We start from the raw sequence: 23,018 nt of genomic DNA, 5'->3' as shown, positions 1-23,018 counted from the left end.
TAAGAATATACACTAACCTCTTTTTAAAAATTTTTTTTGGTTATTACTCCCCATTCAACATCTATCATAACTCTTCGCCTTACATCTATTTTTTTTATTTTTTATTTTTTTAAATTTACTCCTCTACTTAATCTTTTGATGCTCATACGTAGCAGAAAGAAACAATAAATACCACACACAGAATGTCAGATGTTGTTGAAATTGGCCAGAGTGTTAGATAAGAATGCATATTGTCTCCTTACCTCTTTAATAAATAAACAAGTAATGCAAGAAACACTCAAGCAGGAATCAAAATTGGTGGAAGAATAATCAATAACCTGAGATACGCTGACGATGTAGTTCTGATTGCAACATGTATGCAGGAACTGCAAGATTTAACCAACAAGGTAAAAGTTGCCAGCGAAACAGCAGGACCTTTCCTTAACGTCAGCAAAACAAAAGTAATAAAAGTAACACAAGCGACAAATGATGAAAACCTAATTGTGGGCAAACAAAGTAAATGACACCAAAGAAGTAACCAACATCTGGAAAGATAAATCAATTTCACAACGCACAAAGAAACACTTCCTGACGGCATTCCAGTTATGGTGCTGAAAAAGCTCCAACCAGAACTTGCCCCCATACTTACAAAACTGTTTAAGCGTTGCCTTAAGGAGAATTGCGCTCCAACACTCTGGAAAACCTCATCAGTATGCCCTGTATTTAAGAATTCAGGTGAAAAGTCATTTCCCTCTCAGTACAGACCAATAAGTCTCCTGTGTGTCATGAGTAAGTTGTTGGAATCCATATTAAATAAAGAAGTAGTCAACCACCTCAACAGAAACAACCTTAGTGACATGCAATATGGTTTCCGCTCTGCAAGATCTACAGCAGATGTGCTAACGGTTATATTTCATAGGATTAGTGAATCTCTTGACAAAGTAAGAGAAAAATCCAAGTTGTCCTCAATGGTCGTACATCTAAACAATATGACATAAATATGGGAGTACCTCAGGGGTCTATCCTTGGACCTCTATTATTCCTGATATTCATAAATGACCTCTCTGATAAAATTGTATCGGAGATGGGTATATTTGCCGATAACACCACTCTCTATAACAGATATGAGGAGAAAACAAATGAACACATATCCAAGGAAATGGCAGAAACACTAGAGGATGACCTCCAATCTGTAGTGGAATGGGGACAAAAATGGATGGTCACATTCAATGCTGCTAAGACTAAGCTTGTTTCCTTCAATAACTACAAGAAACCTTCTCTACCACGAATAACAATGGCCAAGAACACATTGCCTGAAAGTACTTCTTTTAAACTCCTCGGCCTAACGTTTACAGGGAATATGAACTGGAATAGATACATTGAGAGCATTGCCAAGACTGCTGCAAGGAAGGTTGGCTCCCTCTACCGTGCTAGAAAACTACTTACGCCTGAAAGTATCCTGTACCTCTATAAGGCCACCATTCGCCCATGTATGAAGTACTGTTATCACATCTGGGCTGGTGCATCTGCTGCTTGTCTCTCGCTCCTGGACAGGGTTCAAAAGAGAGTCGCCAACCTGATAGGTCCTGAACTGTCATCTAGGCTTCAGCCTCTGTCCCATCGACGAGATGTTGCATCCCTCTGCCTGTTCTACAAATACTTTAATGGTGAATGCTCTGACGAACTGCAAACACTTGTACCTCCTCGACGTAACTACCCCCGACAAACCCGACAAGCTAGTAAGTCTCATCCCTTTACAGTAGAGATCCCTAGGTGCAAGAAAGCCTTTTACTTCAATAGTTTCTTCCCCAGAACTGCAAGTCTTTGGAACTCCCTTCCGGGATTCTGCTTTCCCAACTGTACTGATATGCAAAAGTTCAAGTGTAATGTTAACAAACATCTTTCTACTCATCTCCCTTCATAATGCCACTGCAAATTAAGTCCCCGATAGTAGCCCCCTGCTTCAAAGTGGCACTGTGCCTTGTTTGGAGTGAAAATTGAATAAAAATAAAAAAAATAAAAGAAAAAGGCTTCCTTTCCAGGGCAATTGCTCTTGACATATCGAAGGCCTTCGATAAGGTATGGCATAAGGGCCTACTTCACAAGATTTCCAGCTACGGTATCACTGGAAATGTTTTCTCAATCATTAAATCATTTCTCTCCGATAGGGTCATAAGAGTAGTGGTTGATGGGCAGAAATCAGAAGCCCACAGTATTAATGCTGGAGTCCCTCAGGGGTCCATCCTGGGCCCAACTCTCTTCCTAATCTACATCAATGATCTCCCAAAACACATACTTAAATCATTCGTTGACATCTATGCTGATGACAAAACCATCTATGGCAACACATCAAAGGCTGTAAATGACAAAGTTCTCTTTAATTCTCTCTCCTCTGATGACACAGTGGGGGAAGAGGTGGCTGGTCACTTTTAATGCATCCAAAACCAAGCTTCTATCTTTACATCATCAACGCTCTGATCCCAATCTGGCATCAATTGAAATGGATGGCTCTCGTCTTGGGGAGGCTCCATGTTTTGACAAGCTTTTGGGTTTGACCTTTACTCATGATCTGAAATGGAACACATACATCATATCTGTTGCCAAGGACGCTGGGATAATGGTGGGATCCTTCTACCGCTCTAGAAGATATCTCACTACTGATGCAATTCTCTATCTGTATAAAAGCCAAGTACGTCCAAGGATGGAGTACTGCTGCCACATCTGGGCAGGAGCTGCTAAAAACTGCCTATCCTGCCTTGACAGAGTACAAAATAGACTTTGTGGTTTAGTGGAGGATGCCCTTTTCTCTTCCTGCAACCTTTCTCCCACAGAAGAAACGTTGCGAGCCTGTCTTTGTTTTATCGTTATTTCCATGGCAGATGCTCGTCTGAGTTCCAATCTCTCGTCCCCCCTCGCCAATCTTTCACGAGAAACACCCGTCTGGCTGAAGCTACTGTCAATAATTTTCCCCACTCTTTATCTGTGCCTAAATCCAAACGTAGATTCTATGAGCAAAGCTTCTTTCTTGGAACTGCACGCCAATGGAACTCTCTGCCGCTTGCCTGTTTCCCACCTGACTACAACTTGGATGTCTTCAAGTCCAACATAAACAAACTCCTGACGAACCGCCCCCTTAAGTTAGACACTCTATCAGACCTCCAATACTAATGATTACTGCAATACTATCTCATTGATTACTGTACACGCAATAACCCTTATCCCTGAGTGGCCTTCGGGCCTTGATAAGTGGTGACCCCCATGTAAAAAAAAAAAAAGCTTTGGTATTCTCAATAGCAACATATGGAGCAGAATGTTGGGTCTTGAAGAAAGTCGACAAAAGGAAAATTGTTGCTTTTGAATTGTGGTACTATCATAGACTCCTTTGTGTAAGCTGTGTGGACAAACATACAAACGAATGGGTTCTTGAGAAGATTGGACCATGCTGAAGACTGCTGGACAAAATCAATGACAGGAAATTGTAATTTTTAGGACATGTGGCCAGAACAGATGGCCCAACAAAAGATCTGCTCTTTGATACAACCCCTGGGAAAAGAGAATGTGGAAGACCAAAAACAAAAATGTTTGACAATGTGAAGAACATTGTGGACATTAACATGGCTGAGTTGCTTAGAATGGGGGAGAACCAGAGTCAATAGTGAAGATTTGTGAAGAGTGCCACGGCTGGTCAGTAATGACCATTCCGAGAGAGAAAAACATACTGCCAATCTCATTTCTCTCTATAATTACCACTAATAAATTTTTTGTGTATGTGATATGACTTCTTTTCGATAAATACTTATTCTATGACAAAGATCATTGTAATGTGCATACATATATATATATATGATGAGAATAATGGAAATAGTAATCTAAGATATATATATAGAGAGAGAGAGAGAGAGAGAAATAAAAAGAAACAAACTGAGTTATATGTTCATCAATGTTTCGTTTTTATTTCAAAAGGAAGTCTCGAAATGAAGACAAAACGTTAATGAACACATAACTCAGTTTGTTCCTTTTTATTTCTCTCTCTCTCTCTCTCTCTCTATATATATATATATATATATATATATATATATATAATTTCACAATTTTTTGTGGGGTACAAATGTTTTGATATTCTTGATTTAAAAAAAAAAAAAAAAAAAAAAGAAGATGGGAAGCCAGCTTACTGGTTTCGTCCTGACCCTTCTAGAGCTGGATTGAGGGATTCATTTATTTTTTAATCGAGATTAACCCAGGAGGGAAAATGTATGTTTAAAAGAAAGTGTGCTAACAAGGAGAAAAAAAAATCAAGGAAACACTATACGTCTAAAATAAATCTATGTATGATCAGTGTATAATGATAGAATCTCCTAGAGGCTCATCACATTCAGACCCAACAGACATTCCTTATGTTTACGAAGAAGAGATCTCTTCAAACAAACATGAATCGTCTTCAAGATCTTCACATGAAAATCGGAATGAGCATGACTCAAAATTGTAAATAAGTCAATGCTGAAGTTCGGAGCACAAGACGAGTTTTTAAGCAAATGATCTGCTATTGCAGGTCTGGATGTGTTACGCAGAATGTTTGTTAGTAGGTAGGTCCCATTCTTGATTCGGCTAGGTATGTGCTGTTGGACTCTACTATCCAATCTTAATGATGTTCTGCTCATATAGTTGGCACTGCAACTACATTTGAATTGATAAATGACATTATTGTTGCAGGGATAGAAGTCTTTTATTGACGTTGGCTCAGGCTCGGTCGGGAGCTGATGTAAACCATCGGAATATGCCGAGAGCCGATGAAAGTAAAATGTGTGGCCTTGGAGGCCGGTAATAATCAAGAAAAATACACTGGTGTAATTAGCAAAACTTGTATTAACAAAAATATGTTACAGAAGTGCATGTCATGATTCTGACGCCAGAATCATGATATTTATTTCCTTTCCACTGCAGGAGAATGTAACACAAGGTGGGGAGAGACCTAAAGGAGGGGCACTTTGGCCTATTAAAAACTGCAAAAGATTTATTGAAAAAATAAATACATTTTTGGAAAGAAAATCTAATACATAAAAGGCTATACATATGTCTATCTGTTTGTCTCCATATTTTCAAACTCTATCTCTTTCGAGGCGCTAGGCACCTTAAATGATTGGATCTTTTATGGACTGTTCTTTTATGGGTCTTTAGCCAGTTAAAATAGTTTTTAAAAAGGTCAAAAATGGGTCAAAACTGAAAAAAATGTAATGCATTTTTTGTATTCATCTTAGTTTATTTTTAATCAGTTCATAAGTGTGTCATGTTGGTATAGTGGTAACGTCACCAGCTTTGAATGCTACAGTTTTTTTTTTTTCAGTTTTGATTCTAGCTGATGGTGCCAAATACATTTTTTTTTTCACTTTTGAAATCACGGCTCTATAATAATATATATGAAATCTGGATCTATATATATAAATTTTCCTACAGTCTGTGTGTGTGTGTGTATGTGTGTGTGTGTGTGATGCGGTTTATCTCCGCCTACAGGCAACCCACCCAGGCAAGTTAGGTACCAAAATGAAGCTAATGACCCAGCGGATGTTTTAGTGATATTTATATCCATGTTTGGTGTATGGAAATGCAAAAAAAATGCATGCAAAAATGCAAAAAAAGTCACATTTTTAGTGCATTCTCGATCCCTGTATCTATACATCTATATGTGTCAGACAGAACTTTCTGTGTATCTATATAGTAGACCTATATTTCTATAGATCTTTGTCTATGTCTATATACCTTTCTGTGGTCTATATATCTATATGCTTATAATGTCTTATGTATCTATCTATCTATCTATCTATCTATGAGTGTCTATATAACTTTCTGTGTATCTATATACCTATATATCTATTAAACTGTAGGCGGGAAATAGCAAACAACTGTGTTCACAAAATAAAACTTACTCTAGGATAGCGATACAAAATAGCTTTAAAACTAACAATAACAATAGAAAAAACACAAATAAATAAATTAAATAAACATGAATATACATAAACGATCACATACATATATGTATATATATATATATATATGTATATGTATGTGCATTGTTGTGTGCACATAGGTATATTTATATGTATAAAAAAAAAAAAAAAAAAAAGGAGAACGACCACCTAAACCCACTAACCTAGTTCTAAAACAGATCCTTTGTTTGATAAAATGCATGCCCATTGGCTGGTAGGAAGGGGCGCGGTGGATACTAGAAAGCTGATTGGCCGACTAGAAGTCCTCAACATATATAAAAACAAGAAGCAACGACAGAATTCGCACATAAGCCTGACGAATCCTACAGTTGGATGAAACGCAGAATATTCAGTGTAGCTTAATCGCCATATATATTTTATAAATTACTAATTACTAACTAGCTCTACCTACGTATTGAGCACTTTTGAAGTAAATACTTAAAGTTTACGCATAAATCTATACTTTCATATATTAAATTTATGCGAATAAATGAAGTAGCTATACCTATATATCTATATATATGTGTCTATCTATATATCTAGGCTATATATCTATATATCTGTGTCTATGTCTATATACCTTTCTGTGTATCTATATATCTATATGCCTATAATGTCCTATGTATCTATCTGTGTGTGCCTATATGTCTATGTATGTATGTCTGTCTGTCTGTCCATGCCTAATATTCAATTTCACCAACATCATTTTATTCTTATAGTATTATTGTTCCAGTGATCACTATGCCTAAAAGATGGAAAATTCGTTGGGGCGGAAAATGAATCAAGCTGTGAAATCTCAAGAGAGAAGACGACAAATGTCTCCAGAGTCAAAAAAAGAAGGCTTGAGAGAAATTGGCAGGCCACAGCTGATGTGAGGTGACAGGAGTCACCACACACCAGGGATGAAAGGTTTCAAAGAAATCGGGAGGCCAAAGCTGATGCGAGGTGACAGGAGGCACCACACACCAGGGATAAAAGGTTTCAAAGAAATCGGGAGGCCAAAGCTGATGTGAGGTGACAGGAGGCACCACACACCAGGGATAAAAGGCTGCAAGAGGATCAGGAGGCTACTGCTAATGTGAGGCGAGGTGAGTCACTACACACCAGGAGTTTATGGCGTGATCAGGCCAGAAGACAGACAGCTGATCGGCGAGAGCACCAGAGAAAACAACTAGGCTTTGCTTACAATAAAGCACACGCCACTGAAAAAAATCCTCTCTGGAGACCAATTGGTTTCCTACTCCAGTGTTGGATCTCTCATCACTGAAGACGGCGCAGCCTCCCCAATGGCCACAGTATGCCGAAGTTGCCATGCGATTAAATGGAAAAAATGGAGCAAGAGACATGTGTTGTAAGGACGGAAAGGTTGCTCCACCCATATTCCTTGATCATCCTGATCCATTGAAACAGTTTGGGGAAGGAAATCATCCCCACTCTGCATGATTCCTCAAGTACACTAGGCAGATAAACAATTCCTTAGCAATAGCCTGTTTCAAAGTCGATCACCCACCAGGACCACCTGGACACCATGGATGGCAACCAACAGTCACCATATAAGGAAAGGTATCCATACTGATGGGGGGACTGCAGCCAGATGTAGGACAAGAACCCAAGTTTGTCCAGCTTTATGTCATGGACCCTGATCATGCTCAAAAAGAGAATGAAGTCAGGCTAGCTACTACAACCCTACCAGCATCAGCTACTGTCCATGGAAAGCAGATTCTCCAGAACCTCATTGATATTCTTCAGCAGCATCTGAGAGACTGGAACCCTTATGCCCATGATTTTAAGATGGCCTGTCAGATCCTCCGCCAAGAGAATCCGCAACAATTAAATCTGGTGCTGGATGAAAGAAAATGACCCACTGGAGAGCACTCAAGGAAATCTCAGTCCTGATGAGCGATGAGTCAGTAGAAATACTTTCATGTTGAACATTCCTTGCTGTTGTTGCTTTCATGTAAATAAAAATTGTGTAAATACACTGTACTTACTCGCTTTTGTTTCACATTATGCAGCCATTTGGCTGCAACGGGGCTACTTATAAATTAAAATATATATAAGCATATTTTCCGACAGAGCAAAACTGCCGCCCCTCTCTAGTATTACATATACTTTCTTCACTTATTTGTTTTTGTTTATCCATTCTTGCATTTTCTGCATTGCATACAACCTTCTTAAATACTTATATATTTACTAGAATATTTGTTCATTTTTATTTTTGCAGGAAATCCTTGGTCGACTAATGAGTATGCTGTTCCAATGGTTTGATGCTACCGCATACCTTCCTGATGGCTAGTACTATTTAAACCTTACCCTATTCTCAACAGGAGTGACTGACTCTTCTTTGTTATTTAACACGTCTCTTCTACATCTGATGCGGGTTATATGTTGGCTATTATGACACTAAATGATTTTCCTTAGTGTGTGTGTGTGTATATATATATATATATATATATATATATATATATATATATATATATATATATATATATATGAAATTTATTACTGTGAGTCCAGAATGAGTTTACATATTGTTTCAGCTAGAAGAAAATCCTCAAAAAGAAGAAATATCCAACTAGCATCGTCAGAATTCATAGATGGACTAAGTTATAAAATCAAATAAGAATTGAAAAATCGTAGATGAAGGGGAGTTAGAAAAGAAGGGCGGAGTGGAAGGGAGAGGACGTTGGAATTTAAAGTAGTAGGAGTGTATACGATAAGAGAGGGGTTTATAATTAAATATAAATTATGTGTTAATTCTTATAAACGTTTTTTTTTAGTTTATAACGGTTTAAAATTAAAAGACGCTATTCTTATTTATAACGGCATAAGTAAAAGTTAATTTAAAGGATCACCATGACAACAGGTTGGAGAGTTAATGTTAGTGGGCATGGTGTGGTGAAAGGAGGAAGGAACGGGTTGAAAATGGGGTTTAAAGTGATTTAGCCGGGCGGGGAGAGATTGAAAGATATTTATTGTTTATAAAAAAGGAAAGAAAAAGAAAAGGAAAAATACAATGATAAATTAATGAATTATACGTTACAGGTTTATTTTGATAGTATAATGATAGGTAAGAATATCAGTAAGTAAATAAAATAAATCAAAAATTAAAATATTAATAAATAATTGTTTATGATAAGTAAATAAAACACACACACACATACACGCGTACACCTGTACAACGTACGGAGACACATCAATGGGGGGAGAACACATGCCTAAGTATATATAAAAAAACACAGATACGTAAACATAAAAATATAAATATACATATATAACAATTATGAATTCTGACGATGCTAGTTGGATATTTCCTCTCTTTGAGGATCTTTCTGTAGCTGAAACAATATGTAAACTCATTCTGGACTCACAGTAATAAATTTTCTATATACTGCTCTGGCTACACATTGAGCACTGTAGTCCGGTTTTTTCACCACTGGTAAATAAATATATATATACTTTTTTCGTTGTAAACTGCTTTGGCAATGACTGGATTCATTTTTAGTTTGTTAATTAACTTATTTCCTTTTTTTAAAACTGCTTCAGTAATTTCTGGGACTAATTCATTTTGCGTTTGGGGAGATGATTGTGTACTGTTTCAGCAATTTTCAGAAGTGGATTCATTTTTAATTTGTAATTAGCTTCATTTTCTTTTTTTTTTAATTTGTTATTTTCTTCTTTTTTTTTGTAAACTGCTTCAGCAATTTCTGGGACTAATTCATCCGGCGCTTTTGTAAATGAAGTCTTTTTTTACTTAAAATTATTTCATCGTTTGATTGATTATTTTAGCCTCCTAAATCGTCTTTTGCAAAATATGTTTATTTTTTTCCTTAGTACTAGTTACTTCCCTTCCCCCTTAACGATTCTGTTGTCATAAGCACCATTAATTTTGTTAAAAGCACTCACTTAAAAATAAAGACAGCAGGGGATAACTCAATTTAAATTGAAGAATATAATAATGATACAATGGGTTGTATTGAATAGGAATCCGTATTTAATGCAAAAGTGAGCACAAATTTAACCATCAATTTGGTATAAAGCACTCATTCTGTAACAGAGCACGGATGCACGTATGGCAGTTGTATGTGTGAGGTGACGTACAGCAAGGAAAAAGGAAAAAAAAGATTATAAAAGAACGTATGTGCATAGATTCAAAATGACTTCGGAGAAGGGAGTGATATTTGAGGGAGATTCAAGGGAGTGTTATTCGAAAGCGATTCGAAGATCACGTCGAGGATGACGTTGGAGAAGGACAGAGGTAGATGTGTTACATGTGGTGGTCAAGGGCATTAAATGTTGATTGTTTCACGAAGGAAAAAAGTGAGTCGAGTTTTTCCTTTCTTTTGTTCCTTGCGACGCAAACTACAAAGTGTTGGATCTCTACATTCTAAAATGTGTTACATTACAATTCTAAGTCAACGGGTCATAACTTTTGCTCATTTTTAATGGGCTAAAAAGTTTAGTTAATAATATTACTAGAATCTTTTTTTTTTTTTTTCTTGCGATAACTTTTCTCTCTTTCGTTCACAATTATTCACTTATTTGCAAAAATTAACTTTATCAACGTGTTTCCTAAAGGCTTTATTTCCTATTTACTTTAATAACACAAAATGCATGCTAAAATATATTTTAGTTCTGTGATTGAGTTATATTTGAAAAAAAAACATTCACTTTTGATTAATAGTATGGTAGTTTATTTAATAAATCTGTAAAAGCAATGCAGAAGTTAAGCAACATTATTTTCATGGCAAATGCTCAGCTGAGCTTCAATCTATAGTTCTCCCCTCACCAAACTTTCACGAAAAACACTCGTCTAGCCAAAATCACTATCAATAATTTCCCACACTCTTTATCTGTACCTAAACCTAAATGCAGATTCCATGAACAAAGCTTCTTTCTTAGAACTGCACGCCTGTGGAACTCTCTTCCGATTGCCTGCTTTCCAGCTGACTACAATCTGATTGTCTTCAAGTCCAACGTAAATAAGTTCTTGATGAACCGTCCCCCTAAGTAATCCAATTTACGAAATTCCCACTACTTATGTTTGCTATGCTATAATCACATTGACTAATGTATACCTATTAACCCTTATCCTCGAGTGGCCTCCGAGCCTTGATAAGTGGTGATTCCTGTGAAAAAAAAAAAACAAAAAGAAAAACAAAAGGACATTGAGTTTGCTGACCAGATGGATGACCATTTGAGAATACCAGGCAAGAACTGCAAAAGCCTAACGTCAATTTATGTGATGAAGGGAAATATTTCATCTGTCAACAAAAGTTTTATCTTTTTTTTTCTAAACTCTACGGCAGCTATAATAACTTTTGCCCATTTTTATCACACTAAAGATTTTATTATAAATAGATTTCCTAAGTAGCTGTGGGTACAATTTAATTTTTATTTTACAGATAATGCGGGTAGCGCTCTTGAACGGCTAAAACCTGAGGTAAGTTTTTTTTTTTTTCTTGATGTGTGTCAGCGATAATATCGACTATTTTCTACACTCCACGTATGTGGTATAACTTATTCAAAAGTTGCCCTATTAACTTTTGATATAGTTGATAGCGATAACTGGAGTCTAAAGTGCTTAAAAAAAATTGGCTCTGGATGATGGATGAACCCCTTAATGTGCGACCTTAGTCCACGACACGATTCAGGTTATTACCTTTCCAACAAGCCTTCATTTATTAAATTCTGATCAATAGTTGCTGAGATTTGGAACTTATAAAATTGCCCCCCCCCAAATATATATATATATATATATTTATTTATTTATTTATTTATATAGATATATCTATACTGGTAGCCAAATTGAATATTGAAATGCTCATATCTTTGGTTATATGGAACGAAACTACATGAAAATTTGCAGGCTTTTTGAAGATTATAATAATATTCTCTGGTTAAATTTTATGACAATTGGTTAAAAAAAAACAACTTTATTTTCAAACCAATAAAATATACTCAAATTTGCCCATATAGTGTCCTAGTAAGCCAGCTACAGTTTTGCTGCTTCAGTTGTCTCCTCTGTGGCCTTTCCAGGCCACTAATATATATTGGATCAAAGACAAAATGTGTATCTATCACTCTTACTTTCGTTCTCTCTGTGTAATGCGGTCTTTTATATCTTATTATTCTTTTTAATTTAAATGTTTTTTTTTGTTTTTGTTTTGTAGTATATTTCTAAGTGGTTGCAGAATGTTGCAAAAACACATTTTGAAGTGATAATTTCTTGTTTGCTGCCCCATCCTATCGAATACGCCCGTGTTGGAGGTTATTGGTAAGACATCTTTAAATATTTTCGACATTTGCTGTAGTTAGGTCCTGGATATGACCTTAAACTATCTCCGATGGAGAGGCCCCAGCTTGCAGGCTTTGGGAAGTGTGGAGCTACCCTTTAATTGCCATTGCTCCCAGGTCCACTCTGACCCGGAGTAGTAGTACCTGTTAGAGTCCCAACTATGGGTTAAATAGAAACTGACCTGAAAAAAACAAATTATATTCTATTAAAAAAATTTTCTTAAAAATCACTGGATTGGGCATTAAATAACCTTAAAAAGGTTGATATGCCGTAAAACAAAAACAACCAACCAACCAATTGCTGTAATTAAAGTCAGCAGTCGTTGACAACCTTTTGGACTTCATGGACCACCAAATGCATAAAGTAAATTTGGCAGAACATATGAATAAGAAAACAAACATATGTACATTCACTTATAATATAAGCAGCATTTTCTGTTTGTCTTTCTTTATTTTGAAATTTTTCAAGAGAGATAATTATATAAAAACTTCTGGCACCAAATGGACTAGGATTTGCCCGGGTGTTTCCATTGTGGTGTGATAACATGTGCGACCCACCACTAGACTGCCGACCCCCAACGTTGTGTGTTGTGAATTTTTCGTTGAAAAATTTTATTTTTATTTTTTTATTTTCATTTTTTTTTTTATTTTCATTTTTTTATTTTTTTTTTTCGTTCAGGTGAATTTTTCGTTCAAAAATTTTATTTTTATTTTTTTATTTTTACTTTTTTTTTTATTTTTCGTTCAAAAATTTTTTTTTTTTTTTTCGTTCAAAAATTTTATTTTTATTTTTTTATTTTTTATTTTTCATTCAGGTGAATTTTTTGTTCAAAAATTTTATTTTTATTTTTTTTATTTTTATTTTATTTTTATTTTTTTAAATTTTTCGTTCAGGTGAATTTTTCGTTCAAAAATTTAGTTTTTATTTTTTATTTTTATCTTTTTTTTATTTTTTGTTCAGGTGAATTTTTTGTTCAACTATTCTTTTAATTGCCAGATTGTTATTTTCTTGCTGGCGATTGTTGATGGGAATACAAGTGGATTCACAAAGTAAAAGAATAGAGTAAAAAAAAATAGGAAAAACACAATGCCAATCTTCAAACATATTTGATGGCTGGACCTGTGTGTGTGTGTGTGTCTCCTCTGCGTTCAGTCAAGGTTAGGCTCGTCTGTTAATCTTCAGCCCATCTTGATCTCTGTTTCGCTGTCAGCTCTAAAAACTGTTCATCCATTGTCCAGTGCTACTCTCTATCAAATCCCATCCGTTGCAAACAGCAGCTCGATGTCAACTACTGTTCTCGGCGTCGCTATCTGAAGTCCCCTCACCCTGACTACTCGGAAGCTGCCCCTCCTTCTCTAAGCATCTCATTGATACCCCTAAGTGTCGTTGGTCACCTTTTGTTATCTGTTCTGTAGGTTTCTATTGTCATTGTCAAATGTAAAAGGCTCGATCTAAAGATACTGACAGATTCATTGTTTGCTATTTCCCATCTCTATGTGTATTGTAAGACACTTCCTGTCTATCTCCCTCTCAGCACTTAGTGACTCAGATCTTTATAGTATCACAGTGGGGCTCCATCAGAAGAAAGTTGGAACATGCATTCTTCAAATGCAGTGAATTTTGAGGGTATGCTAACAAGGTAATGGCTCGTTTACTGCATTGTATCAAAAACCGCGGAATAAAATTGTTATCATATCTGATCTTGATCTTCAATTGGTACTTTAAGAACACGGTCAGATCCTGATTAGCAAAAGATTCAACCCCTTGGTTCTCATTCAGACATGACATCCACATCACCATTCTTGCTGCGGCTAGGATCGCGAGAAACACTATCCATCTCTTCCTATCCAATGGCAGCCCAACGTTGTGGATGACATAGGATACATTCAGTGGGTGAGGATGCTTAGGAGTAATATGAGACGTCACTTTGTTGACATACCTTCAGTACTGCTGGAGTTCACTGCATTTAAAGAATCATGTTCCGGAGTTCCTTCTGCTGGAGTCCCACAACGAAGAGAAGCAGCAAAATACCACCCCTTCATTTTAGAGGTCTCTAGTTACTGAAAAGCCCTCTACTCCAATAGTTTCTGCCCTTGATCTGCTAGACTTTGAAATTCCCTCCTTGGTCCCTGCTTCCCTGACTGTACTGACATGCAGAAGTTCAAGTGTAATGTGAACAGACATCATGCATAATTGGTTCTAAATAGTAGCCCCTTACATCAAAGTTGTACTGTAAACTCTGAACTCGTAGTATTGGTTCCCCATATACCCTCCAACTAACCTAACAAGCAGCAAAATCCCACCCCTTCGCTGTCGAGGTCTCTAGATGCTTACTGCTAGACTTTAAAATTTCCTCCTTTTTTATGTACCTGTGCGGAGAAGTGTATATATATTATTCCTGTATAATGTCTATATAATGCAACATGTATATTTTATGCGTGTGTATATGGTCATGGGTGTGTGTCATATACATACAGTACAACGGTGCATTTGGAGGGACAAAGATATACCTTATTTCTTTCATATCTTGTTGGCGAGTGATTCCATGCTGAGATTCCTGGACCCTGAAATAAAACTGAGGCACAAACAACTCCAAGATTTATTTTTCGGATAGCCTTTATTTGATCCTCCAAAAATGCTTTGAATTTGATCAGCCCGTGGTTCATTTGTTTTTTTTTTTTTTTTTTTTCGATTTCTTTTTCTTTTCATCTTTACTCAACACGTGTTTTATAACTTATAACTGACTGGGAACGGAACTGGACTGGAAAAAAATTGACTGCCTAGAAATGCATGTGCATCTTCTATTTATTTTAAGGTGTATCTGTTGGGTGGTAACATCCCATTAACTGGTTTGCACTCAAAATGCACTGGGCTGCCTCATGACCCTTGCTAGCATGCAGGTTCAACACTGAAGTCAATGCGTTTGAAGCCATTAGTCTAAACCTTTCGACCTCTCTGCTTTCAACTTGAACACAAGTTGATTCAAGCTAGTATCGTGTTATTGACACAACAACTTATTTTCTGCTTCCTTGACTGTACTAACATGCAGAAGTTTAAATGTAATGTGAACAAACATCTCACTAATTTCTTCACATACTCCCCTGTAGATATGATCCCAAATTGTAGCCTCTTATGTCCAAATGACATTGTTTGGAGTGAACAAGATTTAAAAAAAAAAAAAAAAAAAAGATTTAAAAAAAAGACTGTACTTTTAAAAACTAAAGTATGTTTAAGGCTCTCAAAATTCATAAGAGAATTATCTACGTTGCGTAGTGGATCAAATGCTTGATTAAATTCAGTTCTAACTTACAATCTACAGGAGATTGAAGGTTCAATCCCCATTGCATTTGATATTCAAAATACAATTGTGAGTTGCTTAATACTTGGCTGAGAGCAACACTGAGTCTGGTCAGTACTAAAATAGGTGATCGTTTGGGAATTCCAGGTGCTGTATGTGCTCTCTGCTTATCTCGGCATCGTTTGCAGTCATCCTAGATTTCTTCTTACCACTGAACTCAAGCAGTGTTGATTCAGGAGAGGTGTGGTTGGTGATTGCACAACCCTTGCCTCACAATTACACACACAGCTATCCTTACAGAAGGTATCCATTGTCTCTTGAGACTGAACGGAGGCATCGGCTGAAAGCATGATACCTCCATGGATTAAATAGTTTCCTTTGAAATTCCATGCAGATTCATGAGTACTTGATAAAATTCAGTTCTAAGTTCCCTGTACATATGGTCACAAATAGTATCCCCTTACGTCCAAGTAACATTATGTATTGTTTGGAGAGTAAAGAAAACAACAAAAAAAAGATTCTAAAAAAGGCTGTACTTCTAAAAACCAAAATAAGTTTAAGGCTCCCAAAATTCATTCTAGAATTGTGTATGTGGCATAGTGGATAAAGTACTTGATAAAATAGATATCAAAGATGACAAAGTAGATATGGTCCCAAATAGTAGCCAGATTGAAGTTAAAATATTGTTGGATTGGAGGAAGAACTTTGAATTTTATCAAATTTTTTACTGTTTTCTTTTTACTAATTCTTCCGTTTAACGTTGCAAAAATAAAAAAATTTATTACATATGTTTGTCTTTTGTAGGGATACCTTATCAACTCGCACGACACAAATTAAAGAAGGACTCAACTGCTTTTTTTGTCTTGTACCCTATGACATCATTACATTTGAGGTAATTTCATTTAACATTACAAAAAAGAGACATTAACGTTTTTTTCTTTTTGTTTTTGCTAATGTTATAAACTTTGTTGCGTTAAAACAAAATCGCCGCAGCTTTTTTTAATAACGTTTCCAATTCCTTTGCAATTATTGTCACATTTGAAAATATTTAGAAATGGATAATTCCTCTAAGTTGCATTGGTTTTAGCATCCTGACATTTTTTCTGAAAAAGAAATATATCATAACTAGCCTGACTGCCCGGCATTGCCTGGGTGTTTGGAAATGTGCATTGAGCAAAAAAAAAAAATAAAAAACAAGTGGTAGCAGGCAGGCAGGCTCGAACCCGTACCGCAAAGGAGGAAAAGAATGTGAAAAAAAAATGTGACGTCTTTGCCGTTGCATCCATCGCCAAACCGGAAGTGGCAAAGGTTTAAATTAAGGCTAGTCAATCGAAAAGAGGGAATGACTTTCGAAAATATTAGCAAAAAAAGTGACCCTTTCCTTGTAGAAAAGTGCCAGCTGAGGGTGAAGGAATTAATGTTTTTAGCCAATTCTTTGATATTTGTCGTCCAAAGGGTCAAGCTTCAAAACGATACTGATCTTGTGAAAATCCGTTGCCTCTGTCGAATGTTTTAGGCAGACATACAAACATACATACAGACAGGTGAGATTTATATTATAGATGAATGAATGACAAAAGTCTATATTCCAAAGTTCATGATGTTGATCATCTTACAATTTATTCCTTTAATTCAGTTGACATTTATAATTCTTGACAGTATCTGTTTCGTAGCACAAAATCAATCACTTAAATTGTTATATCAATCAGTGAATCTATTTTGCCCTTAACTCATCAGAAGAAATAGCAACAATCAATCCATCAAAAGGAGATAAATAAATATATACATCAATTGGTATTAAAGAATATGGATAAATTCTTTTTATAAAAACTTATCACCACATAAGAAGCTCTTTAAATATAGAAAGAAATTATAGACAAAAAAAATATATGTCAGTTCACAAAGGTAAATTAACATCAATAGGAAGAGACATTATAGATGCTCTTTCTACCTGATGTTCTTCATATGAAATGCCTGGATATACTTAGGTATAACTAGTAACTGTTCTTCCCTTTTTTTTTTTTTTTAATCAATTTTCACCCCAAACAAGGCACAGTGCTACTTTGAAGTAGAGGGCTACTATCAGGGACATAATTTGCAGAGGTATTATGAAGGGAGAGGAATAGCAAGATGTTTGTTCACATTACACTTGAACTTCTGCATATCAGTACAGTTGGGAAAGCAGAATCCCGGAAGGGAGTTCTAAACACTTGCAGTTCTGGGGAAGAAACTATTGGAGTAAAAGGCTTTCTTACACCTAGGGATATCTACTGTAAAGGGGTGGGACGTAGTTGCTTGTCGGGTTTGTCGGGGGTAATCATGTCGAGGAAGTACGTGTGTTGTAGTTCATCAGAGCATTCACCAATTAAAGTATTTGTAGAACAGGCAGAGGGATGCAACATTTCGCCAATGGAACAGAGGCTGAAGCCTAGATGACAGTTCAGGACCTTTGAGGTTTTTCCTTATTGAATTGACAAATAAATTCATATATACCAATATTTATTTTATTTTGTCTTTAATTTCTTTCTCTCTCTCTCTCATTATATATATATATATATATATATATATATGGTATACTTTTATGCACGTTGGTGTTGAATTCCAATATTAGCTTAATCAAGGTTTTATATCCAGTCCGTCTTTAAATTCTTTTCAAAATAAATTTCTAACTATTTTTCACTTCATATCCATGCCTAGAACTGGGGCAACGCACACGTTAAATAACTGAACATTTGAAATTTTCTTCTCCAGGAATTACCTCCCCCATTATAACAACAAAATGAAAAAAAAAAAAAAATACGGACTGGACATAAAACCCTGATGAGACTAATTTTATTAGCGAAATATTGAAATTCAAGACCAACAAAGTAAATAAAAAATGATTTTATCATTGCATGGCATTTAAAGTTTTCTAATTTATCTTTAAATTCTTTTCAAAATAAATGTCTTCTAAAAGTGTTTAACTATTTTTCACTTCATATATATGTGTGTATGTTTTCTTGTTCGATTTGTAGATTTGGGATTATGTAATGCCGTATTGGTTAGAGGCCATCCGAACGGAAGTTCCACTTGATGAACTCAATGAATTGAAGGTTCTTCTAAGGTAATTTTTTTTTTTCTTTTTGTTTCATTTGTTTTTTTTTGTTTTTTATTTACTTTTTTTTTTTAAATGTAAAATTAGTGTTGTTACCTTGAAGGACTGATAATAAATGTGACAATACGATGATATATTTACAAGAGTGTGTATTTGCTTTGTTTTTGTTTCATTTTACTTCAACTGGTTCTCAGAAATCAAGCCTTCCCCCAACTTCCTGGGGCTAACACTTGATCTCTATATGAGATCAATAGATATTCGAATATTCCATTAATGTTCTCCTTTACGTTTCAAACAATAAGTAAAGAAGTTGGGAACATAATTTTCCTCAAACGACCATTTAAATATGTTATAGTGTATATCTTTCTTGTGGTCTCTTGATGTTACTGGATTCTAATACTAATGATCACTACGATACTATCCCATTGATTACTGTACACACAATAACTCTTAACCCCGAGTGGCTTCTGGGCCTTGATATCATGTAAAAAATATATATATATATATATATATATATATATATATATTTAAATAAGGGATTAGTCACCAACAATGTGTATTTTTTAACATTATTTTATTATTCCGTGTCTTGGTTTTTCATTGAGAATTATGTTTGGATCATTGTAATAATGTTTTTAAGTCATTGAAATCGTTTATGTACGTTTCAGACGGTCAGAAATTATTTTCAAATGTGTAAAAATGGCGATTTTCGATTTTCGTAGTTAGTTTGAAGTTTTTCCAAGGGGTGGAGGCTTGTAAGTGTTTATTATACATTGGTATGCTGAATTTTTATTGCTTTTTTATTTCTTTTTTATTTGGTTTGTCCAGGGAGATTTTGACCTCATTGTAGTCAGTCGCTATCTCTTTCTGCTAATGTGTTTTTCTTTTCCTTTAGGGTGGGGTAGAGTGTGTGTATGTGTGTGTGTGTGTGCGTGTGTGTGTTTGCTTTTATTGGTTTGGGAATGTGTATATTGTTTTCTAGTATTTTGGGGTTATTTGCTTTCTTCGGAAGGCGGCTGTGGTCCAAGGTCGTTACTAATGTGTATGTGTGGGGAGGGGGGACCGGCTCTTCTGAAGTAAGGGTAGGTGTGCTTTCATTCTATTTTGATATTTATTTTTTGGATTCTTGGATTTTAGTATTGTGATTTTTCGTTTTAGTCTTATATTATGTTTGTTTAGAAAGAGGGGTGTATTTAAAATAGGGGATTTTTTAATGTTTCTATTTATTTGTCTCCCGATGTAGGTATGGCCAGACCCAGGATCGGTTCCTAGTGTGGGGAAGATTTTGTTCCCCAGAGGGGGGGACATTGGGGGGTGTAGGTATGGGAGAGGTATGATAGAAGGGAAGATAGTCGTTTCAGTCATGAGGGGGTTCTCCTCCCCTGACTGAGGAGGGAGCGAGGTGTTGGAACAGATATTATACTATGGTTCTAGGTGTCTCCTAGTGTTGTTGGTTTCGAGGTTAAGTAGGGTTGGTATTGTTCAGTGTGTTGTATTAGAGATAGGGGTGTTATGTCTGTGTGTGGTTGTATGCGCGCACGTGTGTGTGTTTTAATGTGTCGGTTCTGATTTATGTGTGATGTATGTGTATGTGTATGGGTGTGCATGCGAGTGTACCTTGCATTTCATGTTTTTGTGTGATGGTATTAGGTTCTGTTCAGTTCAGGAATGAATTTGGTGATGAAGTTTTTTTCCTGTGTAAGTAAATAAAAATAATTGTCTGTTTGGAAGATTGGCATTATTTTGAAGCTGTTTCCACTGCATATGTGTACGTGTTTTGAATATATATATATATATATATATATATATATATATATATATATATATATAAAATAAAAAGTACAATTAAATTTACCAAAATGATCCAAGATGGTAAAATTTAAGTATATTATAAATATTAAGAAAAGAATTAATATTTATAAAGTTATCTCAGCCAGATGTAAAAGCTCGATAAAACCAATTAGGAAATAGAGCTTATAATAGGAGCAAACAGTTAATAAAACATGTTAAAAAACACTTTGAAATGTGTTAAAAACATATTTAATCTGAAAAGTAAAATCCAAGGAAATCCCGTAATTGGAAGAAGGTGGTCCATAATAATCCAAAGACAGAAATCCATGAAATAATTCACAACAAAGTGTGTACAAGGTGTGTACACACTTTTTTAGATTATTATGGACCATCTTCTTCCAATTACGGGATTTCATTGGATTTTACTTGTGCAAATGGAAATTCTTTTAACTTTCTTGAAGTTATACATTTGGATTTTACCATCACTGGATTATTTATCTTCCACCAGACTATCCATTCATGTGTAATCACCTTTTTCTTCACCATATTCCCTCTGCTTCACTTTTTTTGTTTTCAAGTAAGATCTTTGACTTACTTGTTGTTTCATCAAATACTTTTGCATGCAAAATCCGATCCCGCATTTTGCTAATTCCTACCCTCTGATGCAAAGAAAAGTATTTCTTCGAAACTCCGCAGATTAAGGACTATCCACTTATCTAGTGATTCCTTTTCAGATTAAATATGTTTTTAACTCATTTCAAAGTGTTTTTCAATATGTTTTATTAACTGTTTGCTTCTATATATATATATATATATATATATATATATATATATATATATATATATATATATATTAATGTAAAATAAGTGTTATCACCTTGAAGGACTGAGAATAAATAAGACAATATGATGGTATATTTACAAGAGTGTGTATTTGCTTTATTTTTGTTTCATTTTACTTCAACTGGTTCTCAGAAATCAAGTGCTCCCCCCTTCCTGAGGTCAATACTTGACCTCTATTTGAAATACATAAATATTCGAATATTTTATTAAAGGTCTTCTTTATCTCTCAAACACTGAATTAGTAAAGAAGTTGAGAGCATAATTTTCCTCTCTCCCAATTGACCATTTAAATATTGTTATGGGGGAACCACCCTCTGAATGGACTCAACCGCCATCCATATACACTGGAACTCTTAACGATCCCAGGAAGGATTCTAGTTCTGGAGTTAAACTCGCATGCTCGGTGAAACGCAAAACACTCTTTTCATTCTGTAACCCTTTGTTTTTTATTAATACACGTCTTGTCTTACACTGTTGTTCTGTTTTTATTGTGGCTAACTCCAAGCCATAACAAATATGTTATAGTAAACCTTTCTTGTGCTGTCTTGGTCTTACTGGATTCATCTTGTCTAGTAGAGTATCCAGTATTACATGGGCTTTTTAAAAGTCTTTCTCCCCACCACCTCACACCAACCATAGCCAGTGCTTTCTTGCCCATGTTTTCACACGTCCATCTTCCCTGGAATGCACTTTTGCTTCTCTTGAGCACGTGGTGTATTTTTCTCTCCTTTTCTTGTCACGTAATAATTTCCTAATTTGCATATAAATAAAATCGACTACTGGTAATATTTTCTGTAAAACCAAAAACCAAAACAACAACCCACCTTTTCCCCCTTTCTCTTTCCTCCCATTTCCCCTTTCTCTTTCTATCTCCCCCACTTCCTGACTGGTTTCCTAACTTAGAATGTGCCAAACATTAATACTGTAACCCCCTCTCCCATTGCAAAACTCATTCATGTTCTGCAGGGCAGGGAACAAAAACGATAAAATCCACTATAAAACAACTAAACCAAACACTACAAATTAGCGATTGAAGATGCAAAAAACTTGAATAAAAATCTTTTACAAAATAAATGGATGCAACATGAATACTATCTCCTGTACGCTCACTTCCCATGAGGTCCAACAAGCGATGCAACCCGTTTTGTCTACTCCAGCAGTCACGAGTGGCTGCTGGAACTATGCTGTCTCTTTGGCGAAGGTCCTGGCTGATAAGACGATTTAGTTGCATAGGTTGCCACTCTCCCCACGTTGCTTTTGATGGAGTGAGCAATCCATTCAACTTTGGTCTCCAAAGTCAGCATCACTGGAAAGTAGAGGAAGAGAAGAAAGACGACTCGCCTTCTTGTATAACAAAAACAAGATAATTATTCAGGGGTAGTTACAAATTCTGACTGTTTGTGACTCCACTTACAAATATTTGGAGACTGGTGGCTTTTGTAAATAAAGTCAGGACGATCAACACTAAGTCTGAGGGGCCTCTCTTCACAGTGTGAACTCAGTGGTTTAGAGCAGAGAGAGACCCAAGTGAAATGTGTTTTCTCTCAAAAGTTGGGCAGAGGTGTCCTCGAGGCTATTGTTGCCTATCATTATATTCAGAACCAGGTAGTTTAGCCCCGCCTTCCTGATCAACAGAACTTTATTTCATGGACCAATCTCAAAAAGGATTATTTCTCAAGTTTTTGAGGGACTTTTTCCCTTTTTTCCTTCTCCCTCCATCACCAAAGTGGGAGA

The 23,018-nt window shown here is 35.7% G+C and overlaps 1 protein-coding gene across 1 annotated transcript in view; it reads left to right on the top strand.

The window, feature by feature from the left end:
* The window catches only part of LOC145267065 (protein unc-79 homolog), a gene marked incomplete in the record, with an annotated part of 244,654 nt that overhangs the window by 40,324 nt on the left and 181,312 nt on the right, over positions 1-23,018 (top strand). The window contains 5 exon segments of the mRNA XM_080123020.1: positions 8,185-8,251; positions 11,366-11,403; positions 12,134-12,237; positions 16,361-16,448; positions 18,571-18,659. Of these exon segments, the coding sequence (XP_079979146.1) occupies positions 8,185-8,251; positions 11,366-11,403; positions 12,134-12,237; positions 16,361-16,448; positions 18,571-18,659 (386 nt within the window).

This window comes from Euprymna scolopes, chromosome 42 (genome assembly GCF_053919585.1).
Source record: "Euprymna scolopes isolate OS-2025 chromosome 42, ASM5391958v1, whole genome shotgun sequence".
In the NCBI taxonomy this organism is placed as follows: Eukaryota; Metazoa; Mollusca; class Cephalopoda; order Sepiida; family Sepiolidae; genus Euprymna; species Euprymna scolopes.
Note: the sequence above shows the minus strand (reverse complement) of the source record. Positions and strands in the feature narration are given on the sequence as shown.